Genomic DNA, 21,859 nt, shown 5'->3' with positions numbered 1-21,859 from the left:
CCCATCTTCTCGACCCATATACCAGCGAAGTATGCTGGTCCTGATCTCCAGTCAGTAACATAAGATATCCAGGCGAACTCCACAGATATTATTCTGCTATATTGTGGACTTCATCTAACAATTCACTAACGACATATCCTATCGTTTTCCATTTTCCATCCAACTGACATTTGAAGGCTATTGCTTGTGCATCTCTAGGGTTTAGAGGTTCCTTGAATAATGAGACAGGGATTGTATGTCCAAGCCGTCGCACATCCTGAGCTGATCGAAGAGCATCTTGGTATCTTTGCTCCTTCTTGCTACCAATACACTTAAATTTTAGTCTGTGACATCTCTGTGTTAATGTTGTCTCTCGAACATCCTCCTCTGGATCACTATCAGGCTCACTAGCACTGTCACTGTTAATGTTAGGGTCACTGTCACTGTCACTGTTTCTGCCATTGCTGCCTTCATCCTCACTGCTACTGTCGCTGTCGGTGCTCATAGACATAGGGTTAGGTCCAGTAGCCATCAGATCTTAATATAATTATATATAACTGCATGCAAACTGGTTTAGGGTTTCTGTCACAATGCAGAAACGCAAGGAGACGCTACTGCTGAGTCAGCATTATTTGTGCTAGAGTCAGCATTATTTGTGCTGAATCAGCATAAAACGTAAAAGCAATTTGGCCTGGAATGTCATTAAAAGGTCATAATTAGTGAAAGTTCAAGTGATAGCACAGATATGTGCGGAAGCTGTACAGTTGTGATTCAGCATTGTACATAATCTGGTACATATATGTAAATATAACCTAGAGCTAGTAGCTCGGTTGTATATCATTGTATTTACAGTAATTATGATAATTATAAATATAGATCATGCAGTTGGCAGAGATAATTATGTATTGACAAGTGCATGCATGAAAAGGATGGTTAAAATAGCTAGAGGACAACTTATAAAAATTACTATGATAATGCTAAGTTGCTCTCGTTCTTGTTCGATTGTAAAAGGCTGCGTAGTAATGTTAAGTTAACAACGGACAGTCTTGCTCATTGTATATGGTGAAACCTAGCCTCGATTCCAGGCCGCATTAAAATACGGCCTGGTACCTATTGCAGGGGTGATAGTGCGCATGCGCTTCAAATTACCCAGAATATGGGTAATCGTACTACGAACGTAAAACCTTAGTAAATTACACAGGAAATTAGTCCGTTTACTAAGAATATGTTCCGTAATACTTTATCTCTATGACTGAGCTCTGTAAAGCTGTGGCTTATGCCGTCTATTGTGTTGGTCTAGAAGGCTTGAACACTAGTTTTAAGACAGAAGAGGCTCTCATCTACGTCTAGGATGGTCCTATAGCCGGGTTGTCTTCGCAAGTAGCAGTTTGAGGCACCATACACTTCCCATAGCCTGTACAGATCCAAGGTAAGACATCCTGACCATACAACCGTCATAGAGGTAGATGAGAGCCTCTTCTGGCTTCAGACTAGTGTGAAAGCCTTCTGGAACAACGCAATAGAGAGCTAAGCTGATGTACAAAGATAGAAAATAGATGAGAGAAAGAAAAAGGGGATTCCCCAGATTTTGGAGAATAAACTAACGCATGCGCACTATCACCCCTGCAATAGGTACCAGGCCGTATTTTAATCGGCCTGGAATCGTGGCTAGGTGAAACCCAACTCGAGCTCCCAGGTCGAATTGTCCAGTGTAACATATGTACATGTCAGGAACATGTGTTTACGTGTTCAGTCCGAAGGGTCAAAAGCCTCTCATTTTGGCAAGGGGGAAGGGGGAAGATTCTTCTTCCATTATGGCACAGACCACTATATGCCGTCAATTAAGCAATTAGAATGAACAACAGGAGTCCTGCATACACAACCTGAAATATATTGTCAATGGTACATTGTATAATATTATATTCAAAATTGATATTGAACACTTACATTCAAGCAAGAAGTAATTCGTACATGTGTCCATAAACTGCTCCATATACGTTTGCACCGATTGAAAACATCCAAGACTATGATGAATGTATATCGTATTCTCTTGGACTTCACACCATTCTGATTGGTGCCATTGAAAGACAATTAAGGCAATATCTGGCAATATCTCTCAACTTGTTGGTTGAGCCTTGTTTTTAGATAGCATGCAAACAAACATAATTATAGCTTAATCCATGCATGTACAATACCTTTCTCAGTGCTGCTCCAGACTGATATAGCCTTGCCAAGATGTGTGATGAGACACCAGGCCATTCCATGCTGGTTGTAGAGATTAGTCAACCCAGCAACACACCTAAATAAGTATAACGTAGGTAAACCAACAGCATAAATTATAATACTCACTGTTGAAAATCTCACTCTGGTAATAGCCACTTGAATAGACAAATCTCAATGCTTGTAATGTTGAAAACGAAGCAGTAATATCACCACTTAGGGCTCGTCTATTTGAAAAACTTTCTTCTCCCTCATCAATATAAATTAAAGGCTTCACACCTGCAACACAAGACGAAGGAAGTGTTACATATCATATATACGTACACAGTTTAAACATTAACCTTTCAGTGTTAATTGAAAGCAGCAGTTGGACCGAAGAGACAGCAAGGTCTTCCACAAGGTTGAGCAGCGGGTGCACTTCCATTTTTTTTAATGTGTGGGTTGCATTCCTTACCAGGTCTAAGAACCCCTTACATACTTGTCTGCTTTCCAAAATGAAACACACTATGCAACTCTGAACACCTAGATACACATGCACGCAGGGGTAGAGTTTGAAATGTAAAATGTACACGTACACACGTCTAAACGTATACGTACATGTAGTGCACTCACTTTTGAAAGTGCGAGCCATTCATAGTTAGTCACATAAGGGGTCACAATAAAAGCAGCCATCTAATAATTGAAATAAATGTATAATCACAAAGTAATAGGGAAGTAGTGGATCATCAATTAACCCCTCGTCTGAATGTTGTCAAATAATGATGACTTTCAAGCCTAGAAATATATAATTATAATTTTGGTCATCAGTGCATACATAGTTATAGACTCACGCGTTTCCACTCTATAGATGACTGACGTCTAGCTGTCTGGCATCTAGCTGTCTGGCCAGTTGTTCTACCTAATAAAAATAACCAAAGTATTAAACTCTGGTTGTCTAACAAACCTTCATGTGAGTCTGCACCTTTCCACACTGTCTAATGCCTGCTTCTTAATAGCTACAGTAATAAATAATTTAAATCACAAGCTCTCATTTGCTCACATGCACAGATGTGTAGCAGAGCAGCTCCTTCCTCACTTGTGATACATAGCAGAACATCACATTGGTAATCACGAGTGAAGTACATATTGCACACACATCTTTAACACACATCTGATCCACTTGTATTACAAAATAGATTTCATACGGTTCTGTGCACACATCAGTATAATAAGTGCACCTCTCACAGATGCTAATCATATACGTGGATTTTTGGTTGTGTATACTGGATGCGCATGTGCGGTAGGCATGCATGTAACCAGAAGCCACGCCTATATGATTGTGGGATTCGAGGTAAGGCCGCGGTACCAAAGAGTTCATGAGACTACCATGTAATCACCCTATGGCTACATATAATCAAGAGTTCATCTAGCCTCGATCCCAGGCCGCACTTCCCACTTCACTTAGGGAAGTGGGTGGACATTTGTGAGACTCCTAAAGGATAGCCAGGATACCTAAACAATTATGTGATGAAGTCTAGGACCTTAGCTGTACAAGATTACTGTTTTATTACTCTAACTGATTACCCACTATAATAATTTGCTGTTCTATTAATCACCACAAACCCACCACCTTGGAAACATTTTTGGGTATGTTGTACCTTGGGCATTCACCTACACATTGGTGTCAGCACCATTTCTAAGAAATGTTCCAATCGAAAGATATTTACATTACAGATTTGTGGTAATCTACTCTCTAAGCTGGATGCACTGCACAACAATTTGACCAATCATTGAACCCAAAGAACCCCCTCTGGATCCGCCACTGTCAACGCCTACGGTATCCGTATTAATTTACCTTATATTTTGCCACCATTTTAAGCATGCAATTATCTCAGGAATTAGCAACCTGCATGTAGCAGATGAAGTCAAGACGTCAATTTGGATGTTATTATGGTAGTGGACCAGTTAAATTTGATGTACAAGATACTCTTTTTTGTGTGATTTTTATCAAGGGGGGAAAAGAAGCCTCACCTTTGCCTGAGAAACAAACAATTTACTTTATTAAGAGTATACATAATTATAATCACTATTATACATGTACATGAATTATTCCAGAAAACGCTAAACAGCTTGTACTTCTCTACTAAACAACTAATTATGCACCGCTGTCTTGAACACACACGTAAATAGCCATGGATCATCGTGCTGCCATTTTTGTCCTCCATATGTTGACACCAATGAACGTTCCGGACAGGATCAAAAAGGCCAAGTAAATCACCCCTGCTCCCCAGCAAGCACTGCAGTAAAACTTATATTAAGTACACCAATACTTGAAACTCAACTTACTAAGCAGCCTGTTGATAAGCCACATCCACATCTTCAGGGCTAAAATACTCAATCAAGGGCAATTTGGTTTTATTGTTCCAGTAGGGTGTATCCTCTTGATGCACTATACCAACAAACTGAGTCTTGAGTAAGTCCTCAAACAAGACAACAGCTTTAATGTAATAGAAGATTCCAAGCAGAAACTGTATTAATAAATTTATACAGTAATTATAATCGTATGAGTTGCTGTTAGCCCAGTGAGTGGGCAGATCAAAGCAATCCAGTGCTCTGTATAGGCATCACTACCATAGCAACCATAAATATATGTACATTATATACATACTGCACTGTATGTAAATGCAGTAGATTTCGTGGAAGAAATCTGCTTTTGGGGCTGTCAGCGCGCTGTCAATGACAAAGTTTGATAACAGCTGTGGCCGAAAATGTTCATAAAAACTGTAGAGAACTTCATCATTCACAATCAAAAATCAATAGTATGGTTACAGGATTAATAATGTTACTCGTGCTTTTAATCCCATATTGCACTTTTAACCATACTACCGTGTAGCAGGTAATTTTCGTGGGGCACAAAATTCGTTATTTTCGTGGGCAAGTTGACCTCCACAAACTGTTAACGTAGGCGTGGCTTACTGGAACGTATGAATGCAGTGCAGACAACAACATTTTTACTCACGAAAACCACCGTTTTCCAGATAAACGACCCCACGAAAATTACCCGCTTGCTATACGGTATGAGTTGTTAGTGACTGGAGAATGTACAGCAATTAATCCTATATCACATCCGGTCCAGCAGGTAATTGCACGCTGTCAATGACAACGAAAACATTTTTAAATAACGGCCGCGGCTGAAATGTTAATAAAACTGCAGAGAACTTCATCATACACGATTAGAAATCAATAGTATGGTTACTCATGCAATACGGGATTAATAGCACTCATAATGTTACTCGTACTATATTGCACTCTTAACCATACTATGAGTTGTTAGTGACTGGAGAGTGTACAGCAATTAATCCTATATCACACGTCGTTATTGACAGCGTGCAATTACGTGCAATTACCTGCCAAGTGATTGCACCACTGTCAATGACAACGTAACAATTTTCGAATAACGGCAGTGGCTGAAAATGTTAATAAAACAGCAGAGAACTTCATCATAATTAACTATACTACAGTGGAACCTCCATAAAACGGACATCATTGGGGGGAAAACAGCATTTTGGCCGTTATAGAGAGGTGGTCTTACTTGGGAGGTTTCGATTGCCAGCTATGTTATGCTCGCTGAGTCATTTCTTGCTGCAAATGAATCTTGCAATTGGGGCTTTGCTAACTGCTTCTTTAGCTCATACAAGAGGCTGTAGAGACAATAATATAGGTTTTCACGATTGTGCAAAATAATACTATCTCAGCAATAATTTCCTGCTAATTCTGGGTGTGGCTGTCCGTTCTGGGAGGTTATTTTCCATTGCTAAAGCTAATCGGGAGAATAGAAAGCTGCTCGGCATACGGAGTAGAGAGGTGGTCGCTCCTGAGAGGTTGCTTTACATTGAAGTCATTGTAGTTTCAATCCGGACCTGAGCTTTTGGCCGTTATATAGCGTGTGGTTGCTATTCGGAGGTGGTCGTTAATGGAGGTTCCACTGTATTAATTATCCTTAAGAGACTTTAAGACTACTGATTACAAGAATATGAATGACACACATCAAAGTAGTATTTTGACAAACACACATACTTCAAAGGTGTGAACAGACACTTGCAATAGACAAAGATGAATGAATAGGCCTATTATTATAGTTTAAAGCTACATTTAATTTTAACATACCGACATACCGTTCTTTTAATTACAGTCAAATCAAATTTTGGGTTTTGCTCCAAATGAGTGCCTGGAATAATTTATTATTTGCTGGCGCTTAGGTAATTATTATAACGCGACTTTGAAATCGAGGCTATAATTATATGCGCAATTGATCTATTATGGCCTCGTGAGACAGCTAATATAACTTGAAGCACCAAACTAGAATTATTGTTTTTTACATTGGGGTTGCTGTAATTCGAAATAGCACAAACTAGCACAAACTCTCATCAATTTTTTACGTATCTTTACTACTTCTAGATTTAACACACCAGCATAAGTACTCCCCATACACTGATCACGAAACAGCAGAGGGATCCAATAGGGCCGCACAAACAAAATACAACTTTTCCAGCTACTTCACCAGTCGAAGGCATCTTTACACGTACACACGTACCTAGGAATTAGGAACTAGAAGTGATGTTTAGGTTTGACATTGACAACTATTAAATTCCGAACCTGTTCGTTCCTGGATCCTCTAGGTGTTAGATACTCCGGGTCCCTACAAAGCACACAGATAGAAAATTAATACGGTTGTAAGGATTATCAGCTAGCTTATTGTGATAACAAAGCGCAAAGTTGCATCATTAGATCTACGTCTTGTGACCGGAGGCAAGAGGAGGAGCTACGACGGTAACATGAATAGTTGAGTGGAGCCCGACTAGATTATTAATTGCTGTTGTGTTAATTGCATGCCAGTCTCATGAATTAGCCGCCCTTCCTAAGTGAGAGACCTAGGAAGGGCGGCTAATTTGTGAGGCTAACCAACAAGCTGAAAGTACATCATAAGACAGCCTGGAGCAGAGCTTGCCATCAATAGAATCATGTCAGGGAACACTCCAAAACAACCAAGAAGCCATCATCTATGATTAAAAGAAGTTATATCCTGGACCATGCATGTACCACAGCAGAAGAGCCTGAGGCCTCCTTTTACAATGTATATACGTATAAAGTGGACCGTACATGCATGCTACATGCAACAAAGGCCAGCTATTGAGAAGCCTGGCCAAAATCTCATTCTCCCTGTGTTTGACTGTGGGAGGGAGCAGCTCAATACTTGACTGCAAAGCAGCTAGGCTAAACGCACAAGTAAGTTTTATTCTCTGTTTTACGTTTTAATAATCCATTCTCATTCACACAGTTAATGTGCATGTGACGCTCATTCAACTCCAAAATGATCTTGTTGTTGCCAAACCAGTTCAAGATACGACAAGAAATGAAGATTTTGATGAGCTCGAGCATTCTTCCTCATTAGTATTCACACCTGAGTTTGCCAATGTGGTCAATGTCGATGGATTGAATTGAAGATGGCAAGGTGTTTGTTATTTGGAAGTGGCAGGTGCTACATCCACAAGACAAGACGGTAATAATAGTAAGGAGAATTGCTGTTTGTTTTCGGCCAATGGAACCCCGGACTATTCAGACGCAGAGTCTGAAACAAAGGTGATCGGATGTATTAAGGAAAAACTATATCCAGAAGTACTCTGAAAAGCAAGTGTACTTATTGATGAAGGTGTCCCTGTACCTATATATAGAAGTACATGTTGAACCTGACAATCCTGTGACTCCAAATGCAATCGCGTTGTAGACGGTTCCTTTGTATACGTAGTGAAGGAATCACGGGATGCTGTGTACGATGCCCTCATAAGGAATGACATTACTATTGTAAAATTCAAGTGGGTCAAATAATTGTCAGTGACTGGTATATACCATATGGGCCCAGGGTTTTTTTGCTAACATAACAACGAAAGGTGTATGGCCATATCCATCAAATTAATGTTGAAGTAAGTACTGTTGTCGCCTAACCTAATTTTGCGTTGATTGATTTCCAATGACTGCATTGTTGATGTAATTTATAATTGTAACACTCGCACGACTATAAACAATTATGTTCTTCTAATAGCATTGTTCACTGCTCATGTTCATTTTTTGTTGTACATTTCTATTGAAATTCGATCAAGTGCAGCAATAACATACATCATATAATTATACACGTATGAATACCTGTTAGCCATGAAATGCTCATGATTATCAATGTCTAAACTAGAGCACTAAAGTGCAAACCCTCGGCTGGTGACATGATTATAAAGAAACCAGAAATATAATGCAGTGCATAATTATAGTGATGTTGTTATCACATATGACTTGCACAGCCAACTCAGGAGCAATAAAACTAAACCAGACTGGAGGCATGCTGAAACATTTCAGAACTGGTAGTGGTACTATAGTATAGATATAGTATAGATATATGCATTATGGATTAGGATCACAGCAAAGAAGCCTGGAGTCTCAGAGAAGTATGGCTCCAGGTCCTGCAGTAGGATCCTAAAAAGCAGCAGGAGCTATAATTCAAGCTTTCTACTAATTAGTGACCCTGTTCCATCGTTCTTGGTACAGGATCACTTCAGTTATAAGTAACGCATGTGCAAGTTCTGTTCAAGCTACATTTTGCTCGCTTTTATTAGACAACGAAGCTTTAACACCGAAAGCTGCCACTATCAAAAGTACTAACTTGTTGTGTGGAGGCTACTCATGCTGTTAATGCAGTGCTAGAATATCCAAGTAAGCAGACCCAGTCACAAGCTTGTTTAAGCTTCTTAGCTTTTGCTCGACAAAGAAGCTTTAACATCAAAATCTGTCACTATTTAAATCAAGATATTGTTATGTGAAGGCTATCCATGCTGATATATTTGACCCACTTGAATTTTACAATAGTAATATCACTCCTTATGCATTAATTTAATTAAAAAGAAAACTGCCAGCCGGATAATCGAGGTTCTACTGTACTATGAAGTCGTGAGAGGTCAAGGCCCGTGGGCGTGGTGTGTCTAGTAAAAGTGTACTAAAGCAGTTTGAAGGACAGTACAGCTTATCCATAGCATGAAGCCATTCTATGTAGCACTAAAATACATAATAACCCAGTCAAGCAATGTCCTTTGCTGTTTTGACTTCACAGCAGGGAAAAAGAAAAGTTGACAAAGTAATTCAAGCTAAACTCAACAAAAATGGGAAACAGAGTAAAGACAAAGGACTTAGAGCTTTTCAGTGGTATAAACTTACTTCTCTAGAGTATCTCCCAGCTTCTGAGTGATTGCTAGTGGATCAGGAGAGCTAGAAACAGACAACACAGACCGTTCAATCACGAAAATATTCGCGACCGCGAAATATAACGCGGAAGTTTACACAGGGAGACCTTTGACCTAAGGAATGTGTGTTAAGACATGCGGATGACACGCGGATGTCGTACCTCCTCTGTTTCCAATCCCCTTCTTTTTTTTTGAGCATGCGCAAGTGAACTTTCCTTAGCCGACCACGTTGTTGAGTGTCATATCTTAAAACAGGTTGGAAGTATTTCTCTGACCCGTGTACGTCTACAAAATGGGGCATAACAATGTATGGTATAGTCACCCAAGGAAATACGGACCTGGATCAAGAAGCTGGTGAGTTATGTTACCTTAATGTATGAGAATTTTTACAATAAATTATAAGTAGGCCTACCTCGTGATTCTACCATATGTAATTCCCCATGCCTTTCCTCTAGGTCTCTGGGCTGAGATTAGGGTAGCTAAGAAAGTTTGGATTATACCATAGATATATTAAAAAGGGAAGGGAATTAGATAGAACAGAGCATGTGCGCACAATTATTTCTGTGTAATGCCAAAAGTTGATCCGTGTTTCGCCTCCAGACACACCCCGCCAACCCAGCGGGAAATGTACTTACAGCGCCGCATCAACATAATTTGTTATATAAAAGGCTTGTTTGAGACAGCAAGACAATCATCCTGCATCTTTGACTTCCTTCATACTTCTGAACAGTTGTCTAACCCATAGCAATGAATGTTGTTAAGGAGTCACTCAGCTCTCAACGTAGCCTCAATTCCAGGCCACACTGAAGATGGGCCTGGTATCGACTGTTTGCGCATGCGCTACCTATTACCCAGAAACTGAATAAATTGGATAACATCATATTATATGCTCAGTAAAACAATGAAGTGGATTGAAGAAAGTAGATAGAAGTTCAATTATGAAGGTTTCTAGCCTATCTGATAGCATTTCTAATAGCTACCCTTAGCCTGCTATGTTAACAAAAGACTCACAAGCCTGCAACAGTATGGATGACAATCGTCTGAACGGAGTGAAGGCTGACAATAGCCTATATGGACAGGCCACGCCCATCTGCTACTAACATTGCTGAAAGTCTACATGTAGACTCTATCAGAAAGAAATAGCTGCTGCAACCAAACGTACAGCTATGTCTCTAGCTAGCTAGCTATACAGCTCTGTGTGTGACTACTTTGTCAGTATACTTATTCAGGATATTTTTTCTGGTAAAATTTCTGTTTAATGGGAGACTTTACGGGGAAATTATCCAATAATTTTGCACATGCGCTAGCAGGCCTTGTGAAGGAGGCTACTCTCAACGGTGTAGCTAGCAAGTAGAACTGAGCTAGACCACGCCCATTTTCTCTAAAAAAAATTCTGTACTAGCGGTGGAACATTATTATGTGACACCGTAATTTAGGTGCCAGCTGGGCTGAACGTAACTGTTTGTGTTCTAAAAGATGTGCTACTCAAGAAGTGGAATTAATTTTTCTGGCACTGTAATTACATCAATTACGGTACTATCATTCTTAATCTGTGCCCGAAGAGGTTGGACACACATCATAGTGTTTTACGGAGAAATGTGTGTGGTGGAGAGGTTACGAAAACTTAGAGAGAACAGTAGCTATCCTAGCTAAGCCAAACGACTGCAAACAATTTTAGCACTCCATATCAGAGGTACCGTCAAGGGCGTATAAAAGAAGAGAGGGCATGCAACAGCAAAAGAGCAGAGTTCAAACGTGGGCGGATGAATGTGCAATATTGAGGACATTTCGTTGGTAATATTTTCGTGGTAGCTGCTTGCACTGCAGGTAAAGGTAGGCAATGTCGCTTCATTCGTGGTTAAAATATTTGTGGTCATACCTCCAACCATGAAAACGACGAATATTTTTGCCCCACGAAAATTACCCGCTATACGGTAGTCACAAACTTCAAGTTGTTCCTGCACTTCCCTTTATTTTTACTCTTGTCTTGATGTAGCAGGTATAACAATTTTAGTAGTGTTAAACAACTACGACTCACAAACTAACAGGAGATATAATACATGTAAGAATAGACAAGTTAGGTAAATGCTGGCTCAGCTGGATCGAAAAGGCTCGGTTTTATGTGGTGTATTCATGTGATTATTAATGACTACGGATGACGCGTGTCCCAGTGAGGATTACAACGGTCGGACATTGGTCAAAAACTGATCAGTATAGCTTGATGACAGACCAGAGACTCCAACATTCGGTCACAAATTGACTGGGCAGAATTATCACGTGGCTTATTTCAATAAGATAAAAAACGGAAAATACCATGTTCAATAAGATAAAAAACGGAAAATGTCGTGTTCAATAAGGTAAAAACGGAAAATATCATGTGATTGATTGAAATACTCACTTTTGCAGTGCATGCATATGCTATGATAGCTAACTCCAGCAAGAAAAGTGAGAGACAAGCTGCTGAGGCTACTATAGAGTGAGAAGGACTCAACTTTATGACTGACCACTTTGTGCTATGGTCTGCCACTTGAAAAACGTTATAATCCTCACTGTATCCAGCCTCCATCTGGAGCATACACGCCTACTGTGCATTAAAAGCATTGTGTATGTCTTTTGAAAGCAGTTTGTTATCGTTTCGGCTCTATCTAGTGGCTTTGTGTGCCTTCTACAAGAAAAGGCTGTGGCTGCAGTGCAAAATATTAGTGATTCGATCCCTCTTTCTTAAATAGCTGGCATTGTATGCGCATAAAATCAAAACCACTTGGCTTTAGGTTGGTAAGTAATACCATATAGCGCGAAGTTTTTGCGGATTTGTGGGTTAGCAATTCTACACGAAAATTAAGTCCACGAAAATTGCTGTTTAATTAGAATTATCTGCTATAACATGCAAAGATTTAAAGGCGTGGCTTTCGGTAAGTATTCATTCCGGAAATGCTTTTAGAGGCCTAAATATAAGTGCCTCGAAAATTTCGCGCTATACGGTATTCGTTTTTGTCTTAGTAACCTGGTTTTGAAGTGCAGACTCTTTGTGTACCCGATTAGAAAGTTATATCAATGATTGAATGTAGGTAAATGTCTCTTTGTATTCATTGATACTCATAGTTGGTTTATTGCATTGGCACAGTAATTTACGACAAAACTTTTCTACATTTTGATCATGTTTGTGACTGTACCCTGGTATTGGAATACTCAACGGTACAGACAAGATCCTCTCAAGAATTTGCTGTCCAGGCTGCTTTTTACTGCTTAAGGAGTCTCACTAACTATTACTGCTACCTTGTTGTGACTGTTCCACCAGCCATTGTTAATACATGGAGCTCAGAAGCTAGTTTATAGCCTAGTACTAGCTAGAAGCAGCATGGGCTGGAGAAAATAAAGAAGAAATAGTTGACTGAAATGCGGATCGTCAAAATTGCGTTTCCCATCCCCTCTCCCTTCTTATATCTATGATTATTCACAGCACCAGATGTTGGAAACGCCCTAAATAATTATTTTAACTTTCCCTTAGTTAACATACCTAGCTGAACCCCTTCTTGCCACGCCTAGTAAATAATGAGGATTGAGGATCATGACAGATACGTGGCTCCCATAGAAGGTACGACATCCGCGCGTCAAAGGAAGTTTTTTAGACTCGCATTCCCTGCCAAACTTAAACATAATTATTAAGCACTGGGCTATTTTTAGCTGCCAAGAGTCTGATTCGTGCACTGTTTGATCAAGTTATAGCTATTAGCTTAATCAACCATCGTATCAGCTTCAGAACCTTCAGGAGGGATGCTTGACCCGGATATAATAAGGAATGTGGGTCTTTAAGAAACGCGGATGTTGTACCTCCTCTGCGTGGTTCCATGGCGGAGATGAAAGGGGGCATGACCAGATGTCACATGGTGCCACACACACTCCTGCTCATGCAAAATTGTCACTCACAAAAGGGTACAATAGAACCGAATAGAGCCAGACCATCCTAATACATGAAATTTCCGGATTAATAATGTCATTAAGTTATCATGAATATCATTATCATGAAATCATCAAGACACTTGTACGTATAACAAACAAGCTGTAACTGTTTGGTCTTCAAAGACTAATAACTTGTTTGTATTCTGTATTATAGTACATTTTTGTATTACGCCAGGATCAATCTCAGAGCATGTAAATCAAAAAAATGTGGTGGCCCTGTCTCACAGTTATTAGTCTTGAAGACCAAACAGTTACAGCATGTTCATAATCAAAATCTTCTAGTGGAGGTCCTCCTGTCAATAATTGTCTAGCGAATCAGTCTTGAGTCGATTCCAAGAATCTGGTTAAAAAGCCTCTCTCAACATTACTCTTCTGGAATACGAATTAACCAAGGAATTGTTCTGGCCATCTTAGGTATCCAGGGTTTCATCTGGGATTAAAAGTTTTGGGGGAGGGAGGTTTACGCACACCGCAAAATGTTTGGCCGCTATACGGTATGCTATGAAGCATGCTATGAAGCTTTGACACCTCCACCGAGGCATCAGCACCTTCATTGATCTATTTTGCATGTGGCACAATACATAACCATAAATGTACAATAAGATAAGCTAATTGAATAACAAGTCATTTATAAATGACCAGGAATACAGTAGACTCTCGTTAATCTGGTCACCCTTGAGACAGTACAGCCTGGCCGGAATAGCGAGGTGGCTGTATTTTGAGAAATAGCCGCAGCTTAAGGTTGCGGTAAACAGTTTGCTCATGAATATTCATGATTTTCTTATAATGATTTTTGTGAAACTATAAATGCCATGATAAAACTTTGAAGCACATACATGATAAATATATTGGTGTATCCTGTATGACAAGTATCAGTCTTCAAAACATTTTCCAGTGGAAGCTCTGAGCGATTATCAAGTTACTAGAAACAACACAAACCAGTAGTCATTTTAAACTTCCAAAAACACTTCTAGCTCTGTGTTCTGGAGGGCGGGTCGAAGCGTTTTTTTTTTTCTTTCCAGGCCAAGAAACTCTCACAAAATAAAAATATGTAGACTAACTCCACTTAAAATGGTGGCCAGAGCCAAGGAAAACAGCCTCTTGTGAGCTTTCAGTAGCCTTTTTTCGAAATATCTCTTCGACCCGCCCTGCATATAGTGAAGCTACAGTAGACTGTACCTAAGCTTTATAGTAAAAATGTCTATTCGAGCCATGAAATGACTACTGCGTTTCAGCTGGACTTCTAGCTGGAAAAGATCACTAAGATCTAGCTCATGAATAATTAATGAGCAAACGGTTGACCGTAACCTTAAAACAACCTTACCTCAAATGTAATGACTACTTTTGCGGTTCTTGTCTCGAGGATAAACACATGTTGCACACCGATGCATAGTAACCCGCTGTGCTATGTCTTGTCACTTGTCTTTTTGTGGAATAGTCAGAGTTCATTGTGGAAGAATAGAATAATGGCAAGAAAAAGGGACTTTGAACAATAATTTTGGCATCCTTAGAAACTATCATGGTCTATCATTTCCCACTCTTTTGTACCATTCCTTGCATGCAATTAAAGTGTTTGTGTTTCCACCTCCTGTGCTTTCATTAAATGTATTTTTGCAGTCGCATCTGTGGTAACCGGCATGGCCTAATCAGGAAATATGGACTTAACTGTTGTCGTCAGTGCTTTAGGGAGAATGCCTCATATATTGGTTTTCAAAAGGTGACATGCAACGATTAACACAATATCTCTGTTTGTAAATCCCTTTGACCTTCAGAGTGTATTAATGTAAATTCTAACTTTTCCTCTGTAGCTGCGCTGATCACATTGAACATTTCTAGGAACTCTGTGTCAATGAGAGCAATGTTAAGTTTCGCCCTTATGTTCACACATTTTTGTGACTGATTGCAAATTAATGATGGACTATTTGATTGTTTGATCATATTTGTCTAGTTATACGTATACTTGACTGTTGCATTGGATATATAAATTGTGTGGAGTAGGTCTGTACTCTCCAACATGATTGCACCCCAAACTGTAGTAGGACTTCATACAGGAAAAAATTGACGGTAGGGGGCAAGGCGCTGTCTGGCGGCATGTTGCCTCAAAAAATTGGTTTTTAGACTCTGGTATCGCTTCTGGTGCATTCTTAAGAACTGTGGAGTTAGGGTTTCAAATAAATTGCAAACACAGTTTTGTTTAAAAATGCAAGCGGCAACAATTTCAAGTGTCTATGTGCTAAAACGAGTCAGTTTAGATAGATAAATAGCTGTGTCTATTCAGAGGACGAAGCTCATTAATACACTGAGCAACACCTAACTTAATGAAAATCGCTCATGAATCTCCCCCTAGATAATCAGAACTTCATCCTGTGATTTACATTGTTAATCCCAGGGGGGCGAATGTGTAGCCAAGCTAGGGTAGGTAGTCTCACAAGCCACATCACACATCTGGAAACAGCGTGCACAGTTGAATACAGACTAGGGGTTTTAATGTGTGCCGGCGCAGTTGAACCGCAAACACGGAGTGAGGTATAGGTGTGGATGTACCTCGGAGCTATGGCACGCCAAGTGTAACAAAAATAAATAGTGCTATAGGACGTCATAAAGTAAGGGAAAACGTCATGCATGCAAGACGTGCTGTAATCGTTACAAGACGTGCTGTAACGTTACAAGACGTGCTGTAATCGAGTGCGAGGCTCAAGGTCAAAAGGTGACTGGGTGTTCATTAATTAAAATGGTTGATCAAAGAGCTGGAGCTGGAGATCGAGTGTGGGGATGGGAAACATTTCTCCAAGAAATGGAGACTTTCCTTACTACAGTAGATAGAGAAATCGATTATACTCAGTCTACTAGTTATGCCCAGTTCGTTATTGAGAGGTTTGAGGTTTGTATACATGCTCTATCTTCCCTTCGTGTGCAAATTGAAGATGATGGCGATGATGAGACGATTGAAGTTTGCACGGCATTGAAGGAAATAATGGACAGTTGTGTGTTGCTCAAGACAATGTGGTACACTCGACTTGATGAGTTGGATGCACACACAGACGGAGGCTACCAAGTTCCCCAGGTTGCTAGGAGAGTAGGACGTGGCCGTCCCCAGCTATTTATTTGTCAAGACCAGTTGGAATACCTATGTAGTTTAAATTTCACTTGGACTGAGATTAGTAAACTATTGGGTGTCTCTCGAATGACTATCTATAGAAGAAGAGGGGAGTTCGGCATTCTAGATGTTCATAGTGCTGCAAGAAGTATAAGTGACAGTGATCTACGTACAAAGCTCCAACAGGTGCGTCGAGAAATGCCAAATATGGGAGAGACACTGGTGATTGGGCGACTACGGTCATTGGGATATGCTGTCACTAGACAAAGGGTGCGTAATGCTATCCACGCAACCGATCCCCTGAATGCAGCTCTGAGATGGAGAGGAATCCTCACTGCTCGGCGCCCTTACTCTGTTCCCTCGCCCAACTCTCTATGGCACATGGGTAAGTCATATATAGGTGTTGTGTGACCAGGTTTATGGTTAATGTGTGTCAATTAAGTTTTAGATAAAGGAGCCCAGATGTGTGTACATGCATGTATATAGGTTGGAGCCTTATTATTATAGTAGTAGCAAGACTTGTGTATACAATACATGCATACTAATCATATCTTGTATTCGTACAGATGGCCACCACAAGCTTGTGAGATGGGGCATGGTAACGCACGGGGCTATTGACGGATATAGCAGACTCGTCGTGTTTCTTCGCTGTAGCAATAATAACACTGCCGAAACAGTTTATAATCTCTTCCTTTCAGCTGTCCAACGGTTTGGACTACCGTCAAGAATGCGATCTGACTACGGTGGTGAAAATTATCGTGTAGCAGCACATATGCTAGAGAGTAGAGGATATGACCGCAACAGCATGATAACTGGCAGTTCCGTGCACAACCAGCGGATTGAGCGCCTCTGGCGCGATATGCATCGTTGCGTAACAGTGATATTTTACAAGTTATTCTATTACCTAGAGCAACATGGTTACTTGGATCCTGATAACATGTTTCATCGGTATTGTTTACAGTACGTCTATCTTCCACGTATCAACCAGTCACTGAAAGTATTTATGGAGGGTTGGAACTGTCATGGGGTTCGAACGGAACACAATCTAACACCACATCAATTATTTGTGCGGGGAGCACTTCAAATGCAGAGAAGAGGACTTCAAGCCCTAGACTTTTTCGAACATATTGATGAAATGTATGGTGTAGACGAAGAAATCAGTACGGGTGATGACGATTACACAGTTCGTATACCCCCAATTGGTCTTGCATTGTCTGATGAGAATATGGCTTTGTTGAAGGAAAGAGTAAATCCTCTGGCAGACAGCGATAATTTTGGGATAGAACTGTATGTTGAAACACTTACTTTTTTACGTACTTTGATTAACTGAGATTTGTTAATGAATGTGCAGTGCGTAATGCCAGTAATAATTACAAATTTATATCCAAGTTGAATGATGGTACAGTGCATGGAACCCCTCTATAACGGACACCTTTAATTGGAGAACAAAAAGTTTTGGCCGTTGTTAAGGGGTTGTTTTGTATGCAAACTTTTGGGACCTGGGTGTCTGGCCGTTATGTCGCAGTTGGCCGTTAAGAGGGGTTCCACTGTATATAATTTTTATCATTTATGTTAATGAATGTCTGTCAGATGCAGGTACACATAATTATATAGACACACTATAAAGAGTATGACTAATATTATAGTAGTACTGCCAATACACAATGTTAGGACGTATATTATTATTATACTGGAATAGGTTGCAAGTACGTAGCCACTGTATATACACTTGGTAGATATTGTCATATAGTTTTACAGATGCTGTTTGTTAGTCTGAGTCAAATTTCTCATTGGCTTGTGGCACCGTCTTCAATTATACCTGAATCCGGATAGAAAAACATTTGCAATGTGAAAAATTGCTACAATCCTATGTACAACCTACTGATTCATATAGCATTTGAACGTGGAACATTTGTGGAACAATCATAATTATTACATGCATGCTTGCAACATGATAATCATAAGCTCATGCAGATAACTATATAATTATATCTTCACTGTGACAAATGCAAGCACATGCATGTACTACTTGCATGCATGTATAGAAGGTCTTGCTAATTTTGCATTCATAAGTTATAGGTGTTATATATAACAATTCTCCTGGGACCAAAGCTTGCATGCTTTTTATTGGACCTATATACCTACATCACTCAGTAATACAAAAATCACAGCGATGAATGCTTTACAATACAATAACATCGTCATAAAGGTAATAATTATGGCCAAAAAACATTGACAGACATGCATGCAGTGTTATCAATAATATAACATCGTCATAAAGGTAATAATTATGGCCAAAAAACATTGACAGACATGCATGCAGTGTTATCAATATTGCAAACGTCAATAGCTGTCCATTCTCCATAAGTACTCGCTTGACAAACAAGCTCGGAACTCAGAAACAAACACTTGGTATGAAGGGTATGTTGAGGATAGAATCAGGGATGGTGCACAGGTGAGGGCAATGGGTCTACGTGAAGAACCGGTAAGAGCGTTAAATTCTAGAGATATTTTTGAGGAGGAACACACCGAGCTGCCAGTAACGAAGCGCAGAAAAGTTCGCAATTCATCCAGTCCCATCATTTATTATGTTCAGAAATGTTCCCAATATAATTATGCTTTGCAATACTTTTGAAAAAGTGCTATATGCTCAAACCCATTTCAGTGATTTCAACCATGAAAAATAATGTAACATCACAGAGTGACTACACTACATGCTTACAATTGAATCTACAAAAATCGTCTCAACCATGCATGTGTGCAGAATGTCACTGTGCTACAGTAACTGTAGAATCATGTTTGGCAGTGCTGTCGAAAGTGTGCCCATCATTATACCAGTATGATAATGTGCCCACCCCTATACCTTATATAGATTTGATGTTATAATTATGTTCTCGTGCAATAATTATTATAGCTGCAGATTATATATAGTGTTAGGACGATGAATTAAAGTAATAGTGTATAGGACTCAGTCAATATTATATTGGAAATTCCGAATAGTGTAGGAATAGTGTGGGGCATGCAGGGTCAATGATAATCAGTCAATGATAATCAGTATAGTAGAAGTGGTGGGTATACATGGGAGTGAACCCCTCAGAGTTTTTGGCACTCTGAAGTGGTTGACCAATGGTTGCTAGCATGCAATGATAATCCTGCTAGTTCATTTATGGGAGGCTTAAGGAAGGAGCGAGTGCATATACAGACCGCCTTGTCGTCAGTGTTTTTCCACAGTAGCTGAAACAAAAGAAAAGGTATTGATTTGCATTTACCTTCAGCATGCAGTCGTGCATGGTTACTGAGCCGCCTGTTTCCTTTCATGCATGGTGGCCCAATTTGTTCCTGAAGATAACCCACATTGGAGCAATTACCTTCTCATGCTGGAAATCACAGACCATCTATTTTCCCCAGATCTCGACACTCAGATGAAGTTGCTTACCTCAAAAACCCTTCAATAGCCTTTTGTGAGCTCTATACTGATGCCCCCAAAATGCACTATCTGATGCATGCATGCACCAAGACTGATCATTGAGTAAGTGTGCACATGTATACATATATACTGTATATAGTGGGTAATTATAGTGGGTAATTGTCGATTTGGCGAATGAAGGTGCATGCATGAGGGTCACCAAAAATTAAAAATCGCCAATGCCCAGTATATCCCACGTGGTTAATAATGCCGTGCCGTAGTATACTATGGAGTGTCGTTTGTGTCAAAACACCATGTGTAAAAACTGCATGTCTAATCCACGTCATGCACTTCACTATTTCACTATATCAGTGTCCCACTACTATAATTAAAGCGGTCTCACGTACCGGTCTCACGCTTTACTAAATCGGTGTCCTGATTTACTAAATCGCTGTCCAGATATTTGTTCCCGCGCTGCGTGTTACTGCAGCCTTTTTAATTGCGCATGCTCAAAGATTTGCAGTATTAAAGGCATTGAGTGTATGCGAACTCACAAGGTTCATATAATATTATATAGGGCGCTGTTCCATGCAACATCGTCAAATGAAAATTGCCAAATTTACCCGCTATAATTATATATAATTATGGTGTAAAATACTCTGCATGTATATAATGTATACATGCATGCATGCATGCCTGCATGATATAGTTAAGACATGCACGCATGTGCTTTTTGTGACAGTATATTATTTTTATATCCTTGTATAGTGTTAGTTGCAACTCCCTGCATGCATGCATGGGGTATCAAGTGGGGTAAATGTAACCATGCTCTTGTATATAGGTTTGGTCAGTGTATCCATACAAACCGAGTGATTGGTCAATAATGATTTTATTGCCAGTTGCTATATGACAGCAATAAAAAGGCATACTGAGAACAAAGAGTATATACATAAGTTATAGAGTTGAGAATGAATTCTTAATCTAGACTATATACATGTTGGCTACTCAAGAGAGATCATGCATGCATGCCCCTGAAGGTGCCTCTCTGATGAAAAGGGTCCTTTCTAAACATCGATATAGTCTATATAACTCATTCTAAATGCGTTACTCAAGCTCTATATGCTGCAATGACAAAGAAGTTTTAAATTGCAGCTGCATGTATGGCCATGGCAAGAAAATAGATTTTACGTATGTAAACAAGTGATAATTATATACATGAAAAGCATGTGAAAAACATACATGCATGCATCAACATCCCTAACCACAGGGATCTGTATATATATGATTCCCTATACATGACGTATATATCATTCCTATGTAAAAGCAGGTTCTGCATGTAGCACAGTTATAAACCACTGCATATATACCTAACCACATACCAACGGGCAAGAATAACTGTGTGCATGTGTATACTCCCCGGGTGATTCAGTAGCCTCACTGAGTATAGGCCCGGAGTTGCAAAAAGAAGCTGTAGGTAAGTTGTTATTACATGACTGTGAAGACTATACCTATACAGCTGGCTGTTATGTACTTATGTACGTAATACTATCAAGGGCGTATAAAAGAAGAGAGGGATGCAACTCCAAGAGCAGAATTCAAACGTGGGCGGATAAATGTGCATGACTGTGCATGAAATACTAAAAATAGACATTTCTATTTTTAGCACTGCATGCAAATGCACACATTCCTCCGCCCACGTTTGAACTCTGCTAGCTACGTGTACTGATAGTGGAGTTGCATGCCCTCTCTTCTTTTATACGCCCTTGATACTATTAATTATCGGAATTTTTAATTTGTTATGTATATTGTTGCACGACAATTGTTCCTATTAGAGCAAATTGGATAAGAGTGGATGGTAAAAGCCAGCCGTCATCCTTTAGAAACTTGATCAAGACTGTCCAGTGTTCGTTCAAATTGTTGATAATTATTGTGGAA

The 21,859-nt window shown here is 39.7% G+C and overlaps 1 protein-coding gene and 2 long non-coding RNA genes across 5 annotated transcripts; 2 read left to right on the top strand and 1 right to left on the bottom strand.

The window, feature by feature from the left end:
* Window positions 1-864: 864 nt before the first annotated feature.
* On the bottom strand, window positions 865-3,659 carry LOC135342116 (uncharacterized). 3 transcript variants are annotated; one of them, XR_010396761.1, is made up of 10 exons: window positions 3,239-3,659; window positions 3,030-3,097; window positions 2,934-2,973; window positions 2,812-2,871; window positions 2,541-2,721; window positions 2,329-2,478; window positions 2,175-2,278; window positions 1,927-2,046; window positions 1,659-1,862; window positions 865-1,048 (listed from the first exon to the last, which is right to left on the bottom strand). It is a non-coding gene; the product is annotated as an uncharacterized LOC135342116 (long non-coding RNA). The 3 variants fall into 3 exon arrangements; XR_010396762.1 differs by lacking the exon at window positions 2,934-2,973 and having other exon boundaries at window positions 1,927-2,113; XR_010396760.1 differs by lacking the exon at window positions 2,934-2,973 and having other exon boundaries at window positions 3,239-3,450.
* A 3,424-nt stretch (window positions 3,660-7,083) lies between these two features.
* On the top strand, window positions 7,084-8,394 carry LOC135342117 (uncharacterized). The gene is made up of 2 exons (XR_010396763.1): window positions 7,084-7,464; window positions 7,517-8,394. It is a non-coding gene; the product is annotated as an uncharacterized LOC135342117 (long non-coding RNA).
* Window positions 8,395-16,008: 7,614 nt separating this feature from the next.
* On the top strand, window positions 16,009-17,901 carry LOC135342114 (uncharacterized). Its single transcript, XM_064538809.1, has 2 exons — window positions 16,009-16,903; window positions 17,085-17,901. The coding sequence occupies exons 1-2, from the start codon at window positions 16,153-16,155 to the stop codon at window positions 17,846-17,848; spliced, it is 1,515 nt and encodes a 504-aa protein (XP_064394879.1). The 5' UTR covers window positions 16,009-16,152; the 3' UTR covers window positions 17,849-17,901.
* The last annotated feature ends 3,958 nt before the right edge of the window (window positions 17,902-21,859 follow it).

This window comes from Halichondria panicea, chromosome 9 (genome assembly GCF_963675165.1).
Source record: "Halichondria panicea chromosome 9, odHalPani1.1, whole genome shotgun sequence".
Taxonomy (NCBI): Eukaryota; Metazoa; Porifera; class Demospongiae; order Suberitida; family Halichondriidae; genus Halichondria; species Halichondria panicea.
The sequence above is the reverse complement of the archived record's forward strand: the minus strand, read 5'-3'. Positions and strand labels throughout refer to the sequence as shown.

What these genes read in the sequence shown, in the direction of transcription:
- LOC135342114 (XM_064538809.1), top strand. Translation starts at nt 16,153, where the DNA reads ATGGTTGATCAAAGAGCTGGAGCTGGAGATCGAGTGTGGGGATGGGAA. An exon ending in CAACTCTCTATGGCACATGG is followed by an intron (nt 16,904 to 17,084) that starts GTAAGTCATATA and finishes GTATTCGTACAG; the next exon opens with ATGGCCACCACAAGCTTGTG.